Raw genomic sequence first — 20,835 nt, forward strand, 5'->3', positions numbered from 1 at the left:
CCCGAGGACTGGACAACACTGGTTTGGATGGCTGAGTCAATGCATCCCCTCAGCAATCTCTACTCATGTGGAGTATGGATTGTAAAGCTCTCCTCCCCGGTGGGAACATTAATTGAGGGCAGCAATGGAAACCCTCTGTGCCCTCCGTTGGGGAAAATCCCCTTGCAATGAAAAAGTTCCTACCAGAGCTGAAAGAGGTAATTTCTACTTTTCTGCACCAGCTCCAGTGAATCTGGCCCACTGATTCCTACGGGAGCTAAATGCACTCAGCACATCAGAGAGTCACAGTCTCTGTTCTAGGTACAATATACTTACTTAGTGGATTGAAATAGCTATTAATTATTCCTGTCACCACTCTATTTATTCTATAGACAAATGATCAATAGAATTATTCTTATTGCTGCCCCATAAAATGAAGTAATAGAGTTTTCATTGTTGGCTATATTCCAAGATACCAAAACATTTATCATGCTTAAATATCATGAGCATTATCCTAGTATCTGTAAGTCTGCAGTAAAAGTGCAGTAAAAGTAAAACAATTAGTGTGCATTTATGCCTTCCTTCTGCTGGGAAGTCTGCAGTAAGTCTGCTGTAAGTCTGCAGTAAAAGTGCAGTAAAAGTAAAACAATTAGTGTGCATTTATGCCTTCCTTCTGCTGGGAAAGGCACTAAGTAGCCCGATTATAGATTTCTATACTAAAATAAGTATAAATCCATGTAACAGTTTGACAAAGCAGATTTTTCAGCATTCTAGTCATGGTGTTAAAGCTGCAGTGGATAACTTAATGATGTCGTTTTTCATCCAACAAAGGGAGAGAGCAGATTAAAAGTGGTTTGATTTATAACTGAAGGCTATTTGATGGCCTATGAGAAGTGATTTGTTCCCAGTCGACTAATCTCCACAGAAGTCACCACTGTTGGCATTGATGGGCACATTTGTCAGGTTTATCATTGAGGCCAGTGACTGAATGGACAGATAGGAACTGTACTATTCGTTTAACCCTATAGTTTCACCTGGTCAGAGGGAGGTCGAATACTGCCAGTGTTGGTATAGTATTGGCAAATGGAAACAATAAAAACTGTATCCAAGGAGAAATAAGACCATCTTTATAGAGATGAAGCTAGTATTTCAATACAATAAAAAAAGTTAAACTTTACGTAAGTTTGTGCCAGAATGGTGTACTGAATTCTCTCTCTCTCTTTCTCATTATTCTGGTTTGTCTTCTCTATTTGAAACACTACCGGGTTACTTTTTAGCATACTGTTACAAGGCCAGTCAATCCATTTTGTACAATTGATGCATTAGAAACTAGACTACATGCAGGGGTTTCCATGAGTTTTATTAGCTGAGGGTTTTGTTAATTGATTTTACTAGATATTTCACTCAAAGAGCCATTTCAGTGAAAGGGCAGATTCAGAAAGAAAAATACTCATTGTATATATTTCTTCTTTGCTTCTCTTTGTAGGCTCTGCCTCTGTTCCTACTGAAGTCAGTGACAAAACTCTTCTTGGCTTCAATAAGAACAGGATGGTGCTTTAAGTTATTTGTACATCAGTTATAAATTGTCCATCACAGATTGTTTCCTTATTCTAGATTACAGTAGATCCAAAATGGCACTGGAGATTGCAGCCACATGTAATACATGGGGCCTTTGGGATAGTCAAGGAAGAGAGAAAACTTGGACACTGCCTAATGATTGTTTCAGAATTACATGGCTGCTTCCAAGAGCCATATACTATCTCAGAATAGGAGCAAACCCTGTAACAACATAGTTCAAGCAGCTCTGGGTGTTTCTGTAGGCCAGCAGTTACCAAGGTATAGTAGAGCTGAAGAGAGCACTTAATAAGTTGTGACTGATGATATTCAGAAAATAAAAATGTTTAAAAAAGCATTTTAGCACAAACCACTGTATGGTGAATAATGCCTGACACAGGGGCAAGTCTTTCAGTCCTTCATTCTTGCGCTGGCAAAACTCCCGAAGTAGGTTAACTCTACTTCCAATTAGTTAGGTTTTGTAAACCTAAAAAATAAACAAATGTACAATAAAATACTTGAGTTAAAAATTAACATTGCTTTTTAGACATAATGTAGTGGATAGTAGCTTTTTTCCTTCCTTAAGGGGAAAAAACTCCTTGTTAACTATAGATCTCTGTCAATTGGGAACATAATTTAAACATTGATTCCTTGCAGTGTCTATTAACAGTGTCATGATTTCTTTTACCCACACATTTATTTCCATACTGTAAAAATGGTACTTTTCTATTAGTGATACAATCTCAGAAATCTCCAACATGTTTTATAGGTGTACTGTGAAGTTTAGTAACAATGATACTGAACTTCACTTAGTGCTTGGAACATGTAGGAAAAGGAGCTTTCACTAAAGCAAGTTAGCCACATTTTAAAATTCTGACTCGCAAGTAAAACCCACTGTGGTGAGACTCAAACAATGGTGGAATTGTCAGGCCAGACCTTCAGCTGCTGTAAATTGGAATAGGTCTATTGAAGTCAGTCAATGGAACTGTGCTGATTTACACTAACAGAATATCTGGTCAGTCAAGTGGCAGGGCTGCAGGGACATAGATGAGAATATCAACTACCCTGTTTACTAGCACTACTTATATAAATAGCAGTGATATTGCTTCAGATGGGAGGCCAATGTTTGTCAGGCTAGTCTGGCATCCTCTTTACAAATAAGATAGGATCTTCCAGGAGGCACGGGGAGAGAAGGTTTGTTTGGAGTCAGACTGGCATTCTGCCACCTACTGCTCTGGCATGAGTCTTCCAACATAGGTCTTTAAATCAAGAAGAGAGCATATCTGAGCTGAGACAAAGATAAATATTCATACTGTTTTCCTCCAGTAATTGTTGATTTGTTGAGATCCCAGATCCTCTCATACTTCTCAGGTCTGCCCCAATTGCTGGAAGGGGAGGGGAAAGTAAGACATTTACGAGGACTAAACTTGCTTAAATAGAACTAATTTTTGGCAACTCAAAACCAGAGAGTAACTTCAGTAACTGTTCTGTATTACTATTTAGAAAGGGGATAGTATTTTATTCAGATTTAAAAAATGGACTGAAACAAATGTACAAGCTAGACACTGTTGCTCATAATCAACATGATTTTATGCTCCCACCAAATATACTACATAATAGACCTGCAACTTTTTCTCTTTAAAGCTACTAATTCATTTATTAACATGATTCAAATACAACCTTAGTTATGTTAGTATTGTAATAAAAGCAAGACTAGGTGGGGTGGCTATTATAATCTTAAAGAAATGCTGCTTACTGTACTCCAATACACTGCTAGGTAAAGTAAAATTCTAATATAACTTTACTTATTCATTATCCCAAACTATAATCGGATAGTCTTGATTATCTCTGGTTAGAGTCCTGTTATATTGTCAGTGAATGCTCTAGACTGATATCTTCTGGTCCCTATCCATCTGATAATGGAAATCCCTAATCCTAGAACTTTATTTTCACTCTGATATAACAGTAAGACACCTCTTTCTCAGGCCATTGGGGCACTTCCCATGTTGCTTCCAGCATTGTGCTAGAATACATTTCCATTTTCTTTAGGTTGTGTAAACTTTAATTGTTCTTTAGCTTATGTGAAATGTATATTAATAGCTTCTAGAACAGCTCTTTCCCCTCAGAGATGACCCTTCGTCTGATCACATTAAGTAAAATTGTTACTTGCCAAATTCTTTGCCAATAAAAATCCCAGAATATTTTAAGAAATGTTAAGAAAATAAAATATGGATAAGTGAAAGAATGTGTAAAGTAAAAGACTAAAATAGTTAATTGGATGTTGATCAGATCTAGAATGTATAAAGTCCTAAAGAAACTTAACCTACTGTACTCCCATAGAGAGAGGAGGGTCCGAAACCACATCTGTGGAGTCATCTGCTAATCCCATGTTTTTCACATGTTCAGAAGGACATCTGTGGCAGTCTAGTGATGTATGTGGTTACATAACTACCACTAAGACACAGGAATTCCCAGACTGACCAAAGGTCAGGCTTGCCTCCATTCAGCATAGACTGGATCACGTTATTGGGGAATGAAACCGGAGAATCCTTGAATTGCCTGGAAGATCTCCGGGGTATCAAGTTGAGGAGCAGACTACACTTGTAACCTTATAAGTTCCAAAAAATGCCAAAGAAAGTGTGATCCTCCCATGCCACCACATCAACAATGGCTACAGTCCCTTCTTCATCTAGGAAGGAGGAGACTAAAATTACCACAGGCTAATGTGCCAAGAGAAACCCTGTGGCAATACCTGTTCCCCCGAATTGTAGGCCCAACTCTTATGCTCCAAAAACAAGCACGCTAGAGAGTTAAGTTTTTTCTTTTTCATGCACCTTTTTCTGTTTGTAGTTTGGCAGGGATGCCCATCACCTGTATTCATGATTTTTCCTCTAACTCTTTGTAATGAATGAATAAGAGAGAGAGAGAGAACAGCATGTGTATCCAAATACTAAACAAACCCTATTTTAAATCACTCCACACTACCCTCAACTATAAAAGCTTCCATAAAACTACTTTGTCTCAAAAAGGGAGTTTGTGTTGTTAATCACTTTGAATCATCGTAGAGATAAATTAGTCAACAAGATCCACTCGTAGACATCACCTCAAATGGCAACTTTGAAGGAGTCTTAAATACTGCTTTTCAGGGCTGAGAAATAAACTGTGCCTCCTTAGACTTCTGGGGCTAGTATTATGTATTCTGAAAGTATGCTCAGACAGGATTTCCATTGTCATTTGGTACCATGCTCATGGAAGAGACACTTGGGGCCAGATTCTCTGCTGGTACAATTCCACTGAAGCGTAAACAGTTGCATTCAATGTGCTCAGTATAGATATTCTGTAAATATAACAAGGACTCTCATATAAAAGAGCTAGTGGATTTCAGGAAGCCCTTTTATAGTGTAAAAATGTAATAAAAACAAGAGAAAACCATAATTTCATTGTGATTTGGAACTTCCAGTAGCTGGAACTCAAATTAGACTCTCAAATTACAAATTTTTCTGCCGGTCTGGTGTTATCTTTAGGCCATTTTCTATCCCCTCTCAGGTCAATTGTAACACTGCACAAAAACAAGAGGACAGAATATGGATTTTATCTACAGAGTACAGAAGTTGCCCCAGTTGAAAAAATAAAAGCTGAACTAGAAGCAGGAAGGGGGAAAAACACAATGGAATAAAAAGAACAAAAGTGAGATACAAGTTTATAGTGAGGTAGAATAATAAAAAGGGCCAGTGTTGTATTGCTATATATTCAAACCCATTAAGGTAGAGCAGGCAGGAGATATCTCCTTTAGATACAGCACTTACAAAATTCCACCTGGACAATATTACAGTTGTGGACGATATTACAAAATGATAATATGGAAGAAGTTCAAAGAAGGAAGTTACATTTCCAAAAGCACCTAAGTAACCTAAGTCTCACTGAAAGATATTGGGTTTTGAAAACATGGCTTAGGCTGTTTTGAAAATTTTACCCAAAAACTACAGAAGTGAGAAGGCAGCTGCAAGGACTGATTAAAAAGGAAAGATTAAAAGGGCTAACTAGATACATATTGTGCTTAAGCAATGGCTAAGAAGAAGTCACATGATAACCATCTAAGTATACATACACTGAGAATAGAAAATAATTTAGGATGGTATAGCATAGAATAGTATAACTATGAGCTCTGAGTAATGGGATGAGAGAAAGGGAATATTTAAGATGAATTTCAGGGAAAACTTCTTGTTAATGAGAGAGATTGGTTTATGGTGTAGTTTCCCAAGGGAAATGGTAGAATTCTCACCTCTTGTGACATTATGGTGCAGATTTTCAAAGGGGCCAAGAGGAGGAGGTAAGCATCCAAGTCTCATTGGGATTTAGATGCCTGACTTCCTTAATCACTTTCACAAATGCCAACCTATATTATTCGATAAGTGCTATAGAGGACAGAAGTTAAGACACAGTTGTTATCCTGAGGGGCATCTTAACAAGACAAAGGTCAGATAAGGTCACACTGGGAGATTCAGATTTATTAATTTACAAATGATTCATGTCTTTGACTCCCTCCCCCGTCTTTAAATTTGGTTAATGTTGGGGTTCTACTGACATGACTAAGTTTGTAGATCTGGTGGAGGAAGCAGAGTTTCTTTAAAACAAGAAATGGAACATTTCAAACTAGACTGAACAAAGTAATAGAAAATATACTATGGGGAATTATTGACTGCAACGAGATCGACTAAATGGCCTAAAAGATATTTAGAATCCAGCTGACATCCCCTACTTGTTATAAACATTTAAAGATAGATTAGTATTTTGGACTTCAACTAGCTGATAATGTCCCTTTAAATGGTTCTGGAGTGTGTCACAGAATCCCACCAAGGATTTCACTATAAGAAGTCCTCCTTTTGACTAACAATGTAGTTTTCCTCTCACTCTGTAGCAATGACATAACATCCTTGTATTAGCATTTCCCCCTCCCTTGGCCTCTTCTGCAGAGATGCGTGCTCACCCCTCTATTACTTCCTGGTTTGAGCCAGGGAGAGGAGCTTGATGTTTAGGGTGCTGGCAGAGCTAGACCAAACTCATTCTAGACAACAATCCTGACCTGGACCTGCGTCCCTGCTGTTTCAGATTCTCCATCCCTCCACAAATACATCTCCTCCTAATGCCCACTCAAGCCCTTAGGACCTTAGCTGTGCCATGTGAAATCCACCTAGCCACTAAATTAGTTTCCTAAGGGTTAACAGACTTAGACATGAGGCAAAGTATTTGTTCTCATTTGTGATTGTACATTTTTGCTAAAATTATGCCATGGCCTGTTACTCTGTTACTTATTCTGTTTCACATCATGGCTTTTTTTTTTTTTAAAAGGTGACATTTTCTTCAATTTTCCACTTTACTAGAAAACACAAGCCTTGAACAAATACATATTACATGTCAGACAGATTTTCCATGGTACTGCACAAAAGAGTGGCTGAAGAGAATCAGCAAATGAATACCATCTTTTGTTCTCCAATTAAGCTATTACCATAAAATCTAGCTATGGCAATCAATAGGGAGTTTCTTCTCCATTTCACCCTTCCCCGTCTACTTTTTATACAGCATTCCAGCCAAATTGGTTTGGCCATTTCTTTCAGTATGAGATGAAAGTTGTATTTTTGTAATTCCAGTTCCTACTTAGTGACATCATTTTAACAACTTCAAATGATTAAATCTGTGCTTAATTTAAGGTAGTTTTCTTGTTACAATGAAAATTATTTTTTCCATTGTTACATATTTTCAGACAATATTAAGCTTCTTATCTGATGGACTCACTACTACCTTGTTGTGACCGGATCGGTGTGCTGTATTCACCTGTCTTCTGGTTTATAATTTGATTGTAAGAGTTTTGGGGTGGAGACCATCTTGGTTTGTGTGCACAAGCACAATAGGGCCCTCATCCTTTGATGTGCTCAGTGCAAATAAGTAAAAGTATGGAATTTCAAAGTGATGCCTGTCATTTCATCCCCAAAATTCCCCATTTTAAAATGTCCCATTACTTCAGTCCTTATACAGGCGCAACTCATATTTAAGACTGAGGAGAACAGATTACAGGCTTAGACTTTATTTACCTAATGCAGGCATCTCAAAATGAGTGAGTGAGCTTACTTGCCTTAAAGAGAGCACAACACAGGATCTCCATATCTGTCCTCTATTGAATGTTTTCATTTTTCTCCTCTCCTGGCCAAAGCAGAAGTAAGAGAATTTTTTCCACATGAAAAAAATTTGACAGCAATGGAAATTTTAGGATCAAATACATTGTCACTTACATAGAATGGAGGAGAAAACAATCTACTAATGCTTTTAGGGTCTAATCTAGTTCCCATTGAAGTTAATGGTAAAACTCCCACTGGTTTCAGTGGGACAGGATTGCGGCACTATTCCCTAGCTCCTGACCTACAAAGTGGCTGAGAAAAATACACTCAAAAAAATCAGAGAGATTCAGCAAGAGAGATAAAAACCAAAATAGAACCCTCACACCTGATGGAAATTAGGAGTCAGATGCTCATTTGGTGCCAGTCAGCATAGCTCCACCGATGGAGGAGGGTCCGCTACATCGATTTACATCAGCTCGTAATTTGGCTCTAGATTTCTAAATGTTGTTTCAAAACAAAGTTCGTTTGAATTTTATCTATATAGTGCTGCAAGTCTACACACTACTATAACAAACCTGCCAGGACACTAAAGAGGAAGGGATAGATTTTGGAGATACTGTTGTAAGCAGAGTCAGGATGGGCTCTGCCCTGATATCTAGTGGTGAATCGTGGGGAGTGTGGAAGGGAATTTCAGGTATTTGCATTGGCACATCCACCCCGCCTGGCGTGGCCCGCGGCAGCCTGGGATGGTTGTTTTGACAGCTTTGAGATCCCCAGTTTCTTTGTTGTTGGGGCGGGAGGAATGGAGTATTGTCACCCTGGTTGTGTGGATGAGGAACTGTGGGACAGCTTTGTGACAGAGATGTCTCACCTTCAGGTGGGTGGCGCTTGCTAGACAAGAGAAATGGGTGCCAAAACCCAGTGAATGGAGAGAGGGTGGGGACTGGTGGTATGGGCCCCTTTTGAGGGCCTGGAACACCAATTGCACATCCTCCTCTCTCCACTGTTGAAGAGCAGAGCTAATTTTGAATCCATTAGGAGTCCATCTAGAGGCTTCTGAGCTGAATTCATCTTGGGCCAATGGTGCACCAGCACCTGGGCTCCCCTACTACAAGCTGAAATCACTAAAAGAGCTAAGCTTACTGAGCTGAGATCACTGAGTGCTGTGTTAACTAGTGGGGGACCCTGAAGATCTATCGCTAAGCGGCTGGCAGAGCAGAGCAGTTTGCAGCACATTGGAGCAACCCATGGAACAGTGAGCGGAGCGGTTTGTGGGAGTGGCTCACAGGTCGACTGGAGGAGCGGAGTGGAGCTGGGCGTGGTGAAGGCTGCAGCAGAACTCCATGGAGAGGTGGACCAGTTGGCCCCTGGCCCACGTAGGGTGCCCCTTAACACCCTGTGTACGCGCCCCCCCCCATTTCCACCCAGGCTGGGAGGGGCAGGGGGAAAAACGCTGCAGATAAACTTTTGAATTCTGGGGTGGCACTGACCAGAAACAGAGACTTTTGGGTTGTTGGACTTTGGGTTGATTAGACTTAAGAACCTAACGGGGAAAAGACATTGCCAAACGTACTTGGAGGTGGGTTTTTTGCATATGGTTTGTGTTATAATTCTGTTTGTGGTGTTTCTCTAACATGATGCTGCATTGTTTCCCTTCTTTATTAAAAGGATTTTGCTACACTCGGAATCCGTGCTTGCGAGTGGGGAAGTATTGCCTCCTAGAGGCGCCCAAGGGGGTAGTATGTAATTGTCCCAGGTCACTGGGTGGGAGCTTGAGCCAGTTTTGTGTTGTGTTATTGAAACGGAACCCTTAGATACTGAACCCGGCCCTTGTTGCTGACAACTCAGAGGGGCAGAAGGGTTACACAGTCAACAAGGAAACGACAGGATTTAGTGCATTCATGGGTGCATGGAGAAGGAAAGAAAGGAGTCAAATGAGCAGGACTGAGAGTTGGGAGTGGTGGGCAGGGTAGAGATGGTCTAGTCATCAAGGTGTCAGAGAATGGATACAGCTTTATAAGCTTGGTGAGACTTCATGCTACAAAAAAAGTGTAATTTATAGAGAAAAAAATCTTGATTATGTTTGGATGGAAAATGGTTTGAGAATTATTTGATTGAGCTAGGAATAATGTAAGTAGTAAGGACAACTGATTCAAACATAGGATCCTAATTTCTAAACATAAATCTATCCTCTCCTGGAGGCTGCTAATAATAATTTTATTTATTAAATACCTATTCATGAACTGATGGCGTGAGCACTGTTTCATGCTAAAAATAAATGAAAAACAAGAACAAATGGGTTGCCCTCCACTTTCTTCTTCTTCCATTGTCCTGCTGCAAAGGACTGTGTGGCATTAAAATTAGTTTTAGAAAAGAGTGGTCACATTTTATTTTTCCTTTCCACCGATTTCATCAGGGCTGCTCAGAGGGGAGGGCAAGTTGGGCAATCTGCCCCAGGCCCCGCAGGGGCCTCCACGAGAGTTTTTCGGGGCCCCTGGAGCGGGGTCCTTCACTCGCTCCGGGGACTCCAGAAAACTCTCGTGGAGCCCACGCCCCTGGAGCTTCTTCTGCTCCCCGTCTTTGCCGGTGGGAGGTCCTTCTGCTCTGGGGCTGAAGGACCCCTCGTCACCGAATTACCGCCGAAGCGGGACCCATGCTGAAGTGCCCCAAAGACCCCCAGCAGGGGCCCCCCGCCGCCGAATTACCACCGAAGACCCGGCTGCACTTCAGCGGCGGGTCCCGCTTTGGTGGTAATTCAGCGAGGGGCCCCCACCACAGGTCTTCAGGGCACTTTGGCGGCGGGTCCCGGAGCGGAAGGACCCCCTGCCTCCGAATTACTACCAAAGCAGGGGCCCCCAGCAGCTGAAGACCCTAGGCCCCTGGAATCCTCTGGGTGGCCCTGGATTTCATAAAATGCTCTGTTAAACTCAGTTATGAAATTTATGTTCCATTAGGTGCAGAGGTTAATTTAGTTTAATCAAAATACACTAAAAATACTTAGCAGACTATGATTTTCTTGTTTTTATTTTTCATAGTTAGTTTGCCTTTTTGCAGTCTTTTGTCGCCATGCTCGTGGGTAGCAATTATATTTCTGTCTATAAACTGCTTTTGGGAAGGTACTGATTTTTACTTTCCCTTGAAAGTCCAAGTAGCCTATAGCGATGTTTCATACTTCAGATCTTCTTTAATTGGAATAATTATATGAAAATGCCTGACAGTTAAGAGTTGGATCTCTCCCCATAATTTACAAATATATTCAAAATTGCACAACCTGGGGAGAGAGAGTGAAAGCATACTTGATATAGATACATCTGGAGAAGTCAGATTCTGAGTTTAAGAGACGCAATGATTCAGAACAATGAAGCTTTCACTCTCTTTCAGCCCTTAACATGGTAATTATTTCCTGAAGGTGGGATTTTTTGTTGCATTTACTTCCTTGTATTCAGCTCCACTGTAGGCAATGGAGTGCCATTTCAAGCCACATTTAATGGAGAACTATCCTGGCTCATAAACAGATCTCATTTGGCAGGAAATGAGGCAGGACATTAAGTAGAGACTCAGCTATATCAAGAGAATCCTACAATTGTCCTCTTTTTAACAAGTCTAAGGCCTCATATACCCTGCCCTCACTGGTGGAGTGGTTTAACAGAACAGTTTATGCTTAGCTATTTATAGACACAGTGAAATTTGTACAGGACTGGGAATCTCCTGTCTGAAGAGAATAACCTAATTTATACCAAATGCTTTTAGATGGCAAAATCTTTAGGAAAAGGATCATACTTTCCTTTCTTCCATTGCCTAGCACATTGTGTTTTAGTTTCTGGTTGTGCTCACAATCATCATAATAGTGTAATTCTGCTCCATCTTTCACACCAAATTGTCACTGCTAAGCAACTAGTTTGGGTCAGTTTATTAAGTGACTGCTCAAGACAGGTTTTGCTCTACATCCCCCTAATTAACAAGGACATGTTTAATGCAGAGCTGATTACCAGGTGTGTGCATGCAAAATGTTATGTACATGTACAGTGCTCTTCATTATCACTTCCTCACCCTCACTATGTCATTCAGTCACGGGGAAGTCAGTCTATAGAATGTCACAATTGTATTTGCAGGTCTATGGGCCTAATCCAACACTCACTGCCGGAACTGGGAAGACTCGCATAGACTTCAGTGGATGTTGGATCAGGTCCTATATTCTGTAGGCATATGAAGTTGAATGTAGCTGAAACTGCATTTCTGCTGCACTTTGAGGACAAAAGTAATAGAGCAGCTAGACAGGAGGATTCCACATTTACATGCACATTGTAGATATGACATCTGCAGCAGATAGGTCTCTGCTGAGACTGTACTGGGAGACAGTCACTCACAAAGAGGACAGTACTATTGGGTCTGTGAACATAATGAATCTGTTTGACTATAACCTTGCCAAAATGGCCAACATTTGGCTTCTCTTGTCCCCCAATATATCCAACAGTAGTTTGGAGGCAGCTGCTAGGAGGTTAGTTTCCTGCAATACTTATTGGGGCTTATGATTATTGGCCCGATACCCTGTTGTATACAAGCAATGCCTTTTTATGCTGGCTTTATTTGTTTTTTTCAGGATGGGCCTCTCTTGAGTCATTGTGATGTCTCAGCGTGTACTGCAGATCACTGATTAAATCAAGCAGGGGAGGAGAGAGAGAGGCTAGCACTAAAACAGACACCTTTATGTTTATGCATCAATAGCTGGGAAGTCAGTAACAAGGCAAAGACAAGATAAAAAAATTAAATCATCATCAAGTGTTTCATAAGAATTTGATAAGAGTTTTAAAAGCTTGCCTAAGTGACTGTGAGGTTTTTAAATATACCATTTGTAAAACAGTATTAGGTAATTGATTAGCTAATGGTGAGACATGGCTATGTTTTAGCAGCACAGCACTCCCCTGGGTGTTCACTATAAAACTTTCCCATCATAACACAGGCCTTCCAACTGATTTTTTATTTTCCCGCTTATAACCCCACAAATCAGTTTCAATTTGCCCCAGGGTGGGCATCATTGGGCCATAATCAGATATTCTCCTGTTGGTGAAAGCAAGGCCAAAAACAGCATACCTATATCCTGAGATTTTGGCACTTCAGTGGTCTTCCGGGCACATTTTATTGCTTATTTTACATTATATAATAAAATATTGCTTATTTTTGGATGTTGTAAGACGTTACAAAGCCTGCTTTTTATAGGATAGCTGTACTGGCAGTTCTGACAAAAATACAATATCCCCAGCACGTACATATAAATGGATTGGTTATCTACACTGGAGCTGGATCCAAATCAAGACCCCAGCTCTGAATTGTGTGTCCCACTCGGTCTCTGGAACAGGAGACACCAAACCTCCAAATCAGAACAACTCCATACATGGCATTTCAAAATCCAGATTCGGCTCTACCCTGTCTCTAATTTAAGGGAGTCCTGAATTAGTATTTAGATCTGGCCCATTAAAGAGAGGTAAAAGATGTGAACTCTGATCCAAACTTGGAGCCTGCTTTGGGGATTTTCGTTCACATCCATAGCTACGTAATACCAGCACACTGGGGGAGAATAAAATTTCATTTAAAAATGTTACGGGCATTTTAGAACAGTTGTTCTGGCTCTTGCAAGCTGAAATTTCAAGCATTAATAAGAGCTCTGCTCAGCATGAATAAACTGAGAAACACACACAACATACCAATTTGGTATGCTCTTTTGGAAAATTGGACACTTATGGGATGAGCAAAATGAGGCGTTTATTTATTGATTGATTCTACTCTTTTCTCCCACAGTGTTCAGAAATTGTTTTCTCAAAATATATATTTTCTCAAAATACATGCCGGCGCAGCAACAGCACACGCCACCATAATAGGTCATGCAACAAGTTAGCATCAGCATGGCACAGCATAGGCAACAAGTATAAGCATGAGACACAAACTGACATTCAGGTCACAAAAACATAACCCTTTCTTTGCATTTCTAAGAGCCCAATTTGGTGCTGCACCTACCACGAGGACTTATTTATTTGTATTCTGGTAGTGCCCATGATGTACTAGGCACTATCCACTCAGAAAAGATGACTGTCCTGCTGCCAGAGTGCTTACAAATGTAAGAATTAGACAAGCAATGTCTATGGGATGGGAGAAAAGGGATGTAGTTAAAGCATGCACATTCTGTACTTAAATACATTAATAATACCGAACTGCCCTTCAATCCTTCCTTCATTTGGCCATTTCTTGCTGAGGTCATGGAAGAACGGGATCTGGTGTAGTGATTGTACTAGAGGAAGACATACCTCCATAACTAATTAACTTGTAACATCCTCCAGGCACTCACATTGGTGTAAGTTAGGGACGGTAGGGATGTAAAAATTCACAACACTGATGAATACAGCTCCAGGTGTTTGAGTTCTGTGTACCTAGAAACCCCTCCCCATACTCCAGTCCATAGCACTGGTTCGAGGCAAATTTACACTGAATTCACTTGTGCTGTTCAAATGCAGAGAGATCTACACGAACTTCGGTTTCATGTTGATCTCTCCAGTGGCAAAACAGAACTTAGGAGCCAGGTGTTAGGATGTTGGTAAGTACTGAATATGTCACACCTAGAGAACAAGTAGAACTCTACTGTACATATGTGAACTACAGTAACTCCTCACTTAACGTTGTAGTTATGTTCCTGAAAAATGTGACTTTATGAGAAATGATGTTGAATGAATCCAATTTGCCCATAAGAATTAATTTAAATGAGGGGGTTAGGTTCCAGGGAATTTTTTTCCACCAGACTATTATATTTTTTATGTGTTATACACACACACACACACACACACACACACACACACACAGTATATATTTACACAGAGTATAAATTTAAATAAACAGTTTAATACTGGTACACAGTGATGATGATTGTGAAGCTTGGTTGAGGTGGAGGAGTCAGAGGGAGGGATATTTCCTGGGGAAAGTCTTATTGTTAAATGATGAACTAGCAATTGGCTGAGCCCTCAAGGGTTAACACACACTCTATAAGGTAGCAGGAATGGACGGAGGGGAGATAGCATCACAGAGACAGAGACACACACCGTGTGTGTGTGTGTGAGAGAGAGAGATTGTGATAGAGAGAGAGAGATGCACACAGCAAGCAGGAGTCTCAGGGACCAGCTCCAAGGCAGAGGGCAGGAGCAGTACATGGCAGTGGGGGGAGGGACTGCTGCAATTGCTAGTCTGCTGGGCAGCTGCTGCACAGGGAACTTAGAAGAGTGGGGAGCTCATGGGGGACTGCTGGTCCACCCTGGTTCCAAGCCCCCACTAGCTAGCTGCAACGGGCTGCTCTTTCTGCAAGCAGTGGACAAAGCAGGGGACTGCCAAATGACGTTAGAAGGGAACACTGCACAACTTTAAACGAGCATGTTCCCTAATTGATCAGCAATGAAACAACATTAACCGGGACGACTAAGTGAGGAGTTACTGTATACGTAAAAAAACCAAATCCATAAGTGTAGTCTTATTTTTCTTTTTCATATTTGAAGAAACTTAAAATATATTTGTGAAGTTATTTGTATACAGTAATGCATGTGTTTTTATACATATACACATGAATTTATGAAATAATGCAGGGAATATTTTCACAAGGGAATTTTGTTTATTCGTATGAAATCGTATGCTGTTGTACAAGCAAAAATGACATTTCTTAATAGGCTTAATGATGTCCTTCTAATGGCATCTAATGGTTTCCATTCCTAATCAATCATTTTCTGCACATTAACAGTGATGTAAGGCCACTTCCTCAGAACTGCGGAGTACCTACACTTACCACTGACTTCACTGAGAGTTGCAGGTTCTCAGCACTTATTAGGATCAAAAACATAGCTCTTGAATCCAGCAATAATGTTACCCAACAGCTAACCATGGAAACTTCCTCTGAAAAGTGCAATTACCTGTTCTGTTTCCTTGTACTCTGTGCATGCATTAAAATAATGATTTTAATAAAACAAACTGCATTTCTACTTTCTTGTATTTTCATCAAGATTTTGCTACCACAGGGTAGAATACTATTCTTTTATGTCTATAGTCACTCAATATCTGATGTCAGACTTACCGGTAAGTCAATTTACAGGTAAAGGAAACTAACAATTTTAGCTTTTGAATAATAAAACAAAGTTTTTGTGGTGAAAAGCCACAGTAATATCTAGCTCAGCAGATGTGTGTCACTAACTAGCCTCTACTTGCTACAGAATGTTAACTCCATAAAAGGGTCATTAAAAAATATAGCCCCTAAACATACATGCACAGCATCATATTTACTGAACAAAAACAAAATTTGCAAATTTGTGGGTGCAAATTAAGTCAGTGAAAGTCAGGTCCTAAAAGCCAAGCAGTGGATAAAGTCGTACAGCAGTCACAATATGCCAGATCTGTCTTCCTTGGCTGTATGCAGTGTTGTTGTAGCCATGGGTTTTTTTTTTTTTTTTTTGTTATTGCTAGTCATAGGACAGGAAAAAACTTCTTACTTTCATATGCAATGTTGCTGTAGTTGTGTTGCTCGCAGGATATTAGAGAGACAGAGTGGGCGAGGTAATATCTTTAAGTGAACCAACTTCTATTGGCAAGAGAGACAAGCTTTCAAGCTTACACAGAGCTCTTCTTCAGGTCGGGGAAATTTACTCAAGGCACATCTACGCCACAAAGTTAAGTTGACATACAGCTACTGTAGTAATTAAAGTGGTGTTTCACATCCACACCATGCTCCTGTCAGTAGTGCAGGTCCTCATCAGGAGGTCTTCCATTGACTTAACTGTGTGAATGTAGGGGACTGCGAAAGACTGTGTCACGGCCTAGCTAGGGTATTTCCGCTTTCTCGGCGGCCTTGTGAAAAGCCCCTGCTTGCTAAGTGGCCGGTCACTGTAGGACACGGCATGCCATAACTTGCTTTTAACTGGTTGAAACCAGTTTGTATGGCCTTAGGCCAAAGAGCGGACATAGCCTGTGGGAAGTCCCTTCTTACATATGTATGAGTTGCTTTGTATTGTGTATATATAGCTGTATGATCCCGGTCCCGCCTTTGAACTCCGATCCAGGCTGAGCTGAGTTTCGGTGCTGGGTTCCCCACCTCCGTGACAGCAACGCCCGGAGTCCCCGTTGCGGGTGTGTCACGTTACCTTCATTAAAGCCAATAATTCACGGTGTGTGTGGGCCTCTTTCTTGCAAAGCACTCAGGGTAGGCCCGTAGCTTCCATGAACATTACAGTGGGGCATTGTGGGCCACTGATAGCTGGAGTCCCACCTGTCCTTCATGGGGCACACAAATGGAGCCCTGACCCTGGGGCTCCAGCTATAAGCCCCACACAGGACTGACAGCCAACAGGCGATGTAAGTAATACAGTGTCTACTTGGACACTGCGTCGCCCTGACTACATCAACCTAAATGCTACGCCTCTCACGGAGGTGGACTTAAGTCAATGTAGTGAGCCTACTTACGTCGGCAGGAGCACCATTATAGTGTAGACACATACAGAGTTACCTGCCTTAACGTTGACCTAAGTCTGGAGTATAGACCAGTCCTCAAAGTGTAACAGCTATATAAAAGGTGGAACAGATTGTTTAGCATAAGTAATTAATGTATATTTTAAGGGACCATTCAAGGTGAAGTGGCCTGTTAAAACCCCTCCAGTGATAGGGGCAAAAAGAAGGGGGGGAGGAACAGCTGTGGGAGCGGACTTGTTACAATATTCCATAAATCCAGTGTCTCTATTCAGTCCATGATATTTAGTGTATAGCAAAATTATGAATTTAAGTTCCAAGGCTCCTCTTTTGAAAGTGATGTGCAGGTGTCCTTTTGAGGACGAGCACTGATAAATCAGATGTCAAGTGATCACTTTGTGATGGCTTATTATGACAATCTATAATCTGCTAACCACCCACCTCCAGCTGCACTTTGTCTCTCTTACTTTTATAGGCAGACATGCATGAACAAACTACTGAATTTACATTGGCAAGGATTAGAGATTGTCAGAAACCAGGGAAAAAGTACAAAATATTTTTTCAATTTTTTGCATTGAAGTTAAAGTTTTCTGACTAGCTGTAATACTTTTTTTTTTTTTTTTGGCAGGGGGAGCGAGGGGTAGTTAGCCATAGGCCTCCTTTTTCCAATGAGGAACTCTTGGGATTAACTACAAACATCTGGGAGGCTATGCATTTATAAAACAAAAGGATAAACACAAATATATTGTAACTAGAGTCCAGAGCATTAGTAAATTGTAAATTAACTGTGACTGGTACTGTTTTAAATATCTGAATTTAAAGTGTGTTTGCTAAGGAAAAAGATTTAAGCAGCTAATATCACTTCCAGCTTTCTGACTGAGATGCTTTTACATTTATTAGTTTACAAAGTATATTATAATTTTAGATGAGAAGTTGAATATTTGCAGTTCGGTAGATTTATACATGGCTTAACACATCATATTTGGCCCAAGTCTTGTAAAGTGGGTAATTATTTCTACAAATTCAAGAACAAAACAAGTTAAAATCCAGCTGATAACCTAATATGTAGACTTATGTTTCAGACAGACACTGTATCATGATACACTGTGTGTGCTGTCTTTCCATGGCAATTAGTTACTTCTCTTGTTTGTTATGGTATGTAGGTGAAAAGAATGGGGCAGAGCCAGATGATGCGGAATTGGTGAGCCTCAGCAAAAAGCTGGTGGAGAACGCAGTCCTCAAGGCTGTACAGCAGTATCTAGAAGAAACTCAAAACAAAAACAGACAGACAGATGGAAGCCCAGTGAAAACTGAGGAAGCAGCTAATGGCAATAGGAATGAAAAATTATAGTGATAACAGAAAGTGAGCGCTGTGAGAATGCCAAGGAAGCACAAATCCACCAAGAATAACCATCAAAATATGTCCCAGCTGCCTGTTCAGATCTGCTAAATTATGCTGGCTGACTTGCATTATGCTTTGTGAACGTCTCTTACCAGAAATGTATTCTGAATCGAGGGGCACTCACTAAACACTTTCTTGAAAAGCGTTTGCATTGCTGAAAAACGACTGAATGCTGGGAAAGATGATTGGGGAAAAAAAGACAAGATTTTGAAATAAAAAGATCAAACTTTCACAATTTCTTAACTACAGAGAATCTCTTCATACCTTTCGAAGAGGAACTGAACCCCTTGTGTATGCCTTTTGCACTGCAGTGAATGGCCATGGAACAACGCCCTGCCATAAATGAAAACAATGTGAGCTACATTGTTTGGCAGAGCTGCCTAACTGCTCGCTTCATCTGCAGCAGAGAACTCCACATTCTGCTACAAAGCTAAGGGCAGGCAATGCTAAACTAAAAAAGTTCTAGAGATGTTTATCACAGATACTATTACACAGAAGGTAATATCATGGGCGTTTCTCTTGAATGTGACACCAGGATGTGTTCTTCACTTTTCAGTAAAGTTTGTTCACATAAATTATATTTTTTGACAAAACACTACCTTTTTATATACAATAAACATGGGTGAAATTCTAAGTACTTAAAGAAAACACATGCCTGTTTTGATACATTAATGCCATACTTTAATATTTAGAAATGACAGTTATATGCAAAATATATTGTATCATTTTTTCCTCTAGGGAAGAGCCATGAATCAGACTTAATAAAGAAAGCCTTACACAGAGAATCGCTGGCCCTGTTCTCAAAACTGAATAAGATAAAGGAGCTCTTATCAAACCCTGAGACCCGGATGAAAATTAACAGGGAACTGTTTCAAGACAGACAAACAGCAGTCATTAAAAAGTCATGTTGACTCCAACTCTCCAGCTATGGTAAATAGTGATGGTGTAAAGATCTCATATGGCTGTTTTATGATGAAAAAATATTGTTTTTACAAATTTTCCATCTGTGTTTTTTTTTTTTTAAAACACTACAGCCAATATAAATGAAAGCCAATATAGTGTGTGGTATTGTGTTAAAATACATGCACAGAAAAGAACAGACTGTTTACTGATGAGTTACAGTAGCTCTCTAGATCATTTTTTGGATGGATGGATGAATGGAAGGAAAAAGTTAAGGATGCAGGTCTCTGTCATGATTATGCCACAGAAACACTAATTTCTGATCAAACACTGTGGCCATTCTAGAACACATACTCTCAAAGTGATTTTTAAAATGTATAGCTGAAGACGACATTTTTAATGATTAGTCTTTTCTGTATATGCTGGTGTTTTGGGTTGGCACTGATTCTTGTTTGTTTGTTGATCAGCACTTGAATACACATGCTGAAATGTTTTTTCTGCTATTGTTTACATGCAAGCAAGAATGTTTTAATCTCTCAAGGTAAAGTCCTGGCTCCACTGAGGTCATTGGCAAAATTTCCATCCACTTCAGTGGAGCCAGGATTTCACCCTCATTATTTATTGTTCAAATCATCATTGTTCAGAATAATTTGCCTTGTCACTTCTATGGAAACAAGATACTTGTTTTTATTTCTGTTATTTCCTCCATCTCTTTGCCCTCTGCTATGTGAAAAGGCATCTGAACCTATATTTCACGTGCACTCAACATATCTACTGAGTTCAGTGGAAGTATTGGGTGCACACACACAAAAATGCAGAATTGGGCCCAATATTAGCACTTTTAAAGCATTTGTGGAAACTACCTACAATTGTAAAATCATCTAGTTAATGATACATTCTGTGATCAATATCAGATTTGTGCTGTAAAACTGCAGTATAAGGTTTTATTCATCAACTATGAAATTATAATGGTATTTTATCTCACGGATCAGCTATTTTTTTCCTCAAGTGATAAATGAGAGCATATTGAAAAATGCATCTTATGTATTCGAGTCCATCTTCCTAATAAAAACATTTTCTCTTTGCACGGTGTCATCTTCCCTCTCAAATGGGCTTAGATAAAATGAAGTATCACCTTTGAAGGTAACTGTGGCAGAGGTAATTAAATGACTCTGGTGCAACTCCTCCCTCCTCCACCAACTTATACCTAATTACACGATCGTGACTGTTATGCCCAGATGAGAATATTGAATTTGGATGCTGAAACCCTATAAATTAAGTCCTGAATCTTTCCGAATCGGTATATATTGGAAGAAAATACCTACCAGTACATTACATTTTTAACAGAATTATATGATGCCCCATGTCAAAATTTAAAGGACAAGACACCAAACAACACTGGAG

At 40.1% G+C, this 20,835-nt stretch overlaps 1 protein-coding gene across 3 annotated transcripts in view; it reads left to right on the forward strand.

The window, feature by feature from the left end:
- AKAP7 (A-kinase anchoring protein 7) overlaps positions 1 to 20,516 on the forward strand; it is a 145,440-nt gene extending 124,924 nt beyond the window's left edge. For 2 of the 3 annotated variants that reach the window (XM_032800788.2, XM_032800791.2), the window contains one exon: positions 18,293 to 19,361. In XM_032800788.2, coding sequence (XP_032656679.1) covers positions 18,293 to 18,480 — 188 coding nt within the window. In that variant the 3' untranslated portion in view covers positions 18,481 to 19,361. Of the gene's footprint in view, positions 1 to 18,292 lie in introns of all 3 variants that reach the window. The other variant, XM_032800792.2, reaches the window with a different exon arrangement.
- The last annotated feature ends 319 nt before the right edge of the window (positions 20,517 to 20,835 follow it).

The sequence above is a fragment of the Chelonoidis abingdonii genome, chromosome 3 (genome assembly GCF_003597395.2).
Source record: "Chelonoidis abingdonii isolate Lonesome George chromosome 3, CheloAbing_2.0, whole genome shotgun sequence".
Classification (NCBI taxonomy): domain Eukaryota; kingdom Metazoa; phylum Chordata; order Testudines; family Testudinidae; genus Chelonoidis; species Chelonoidis abingdonii.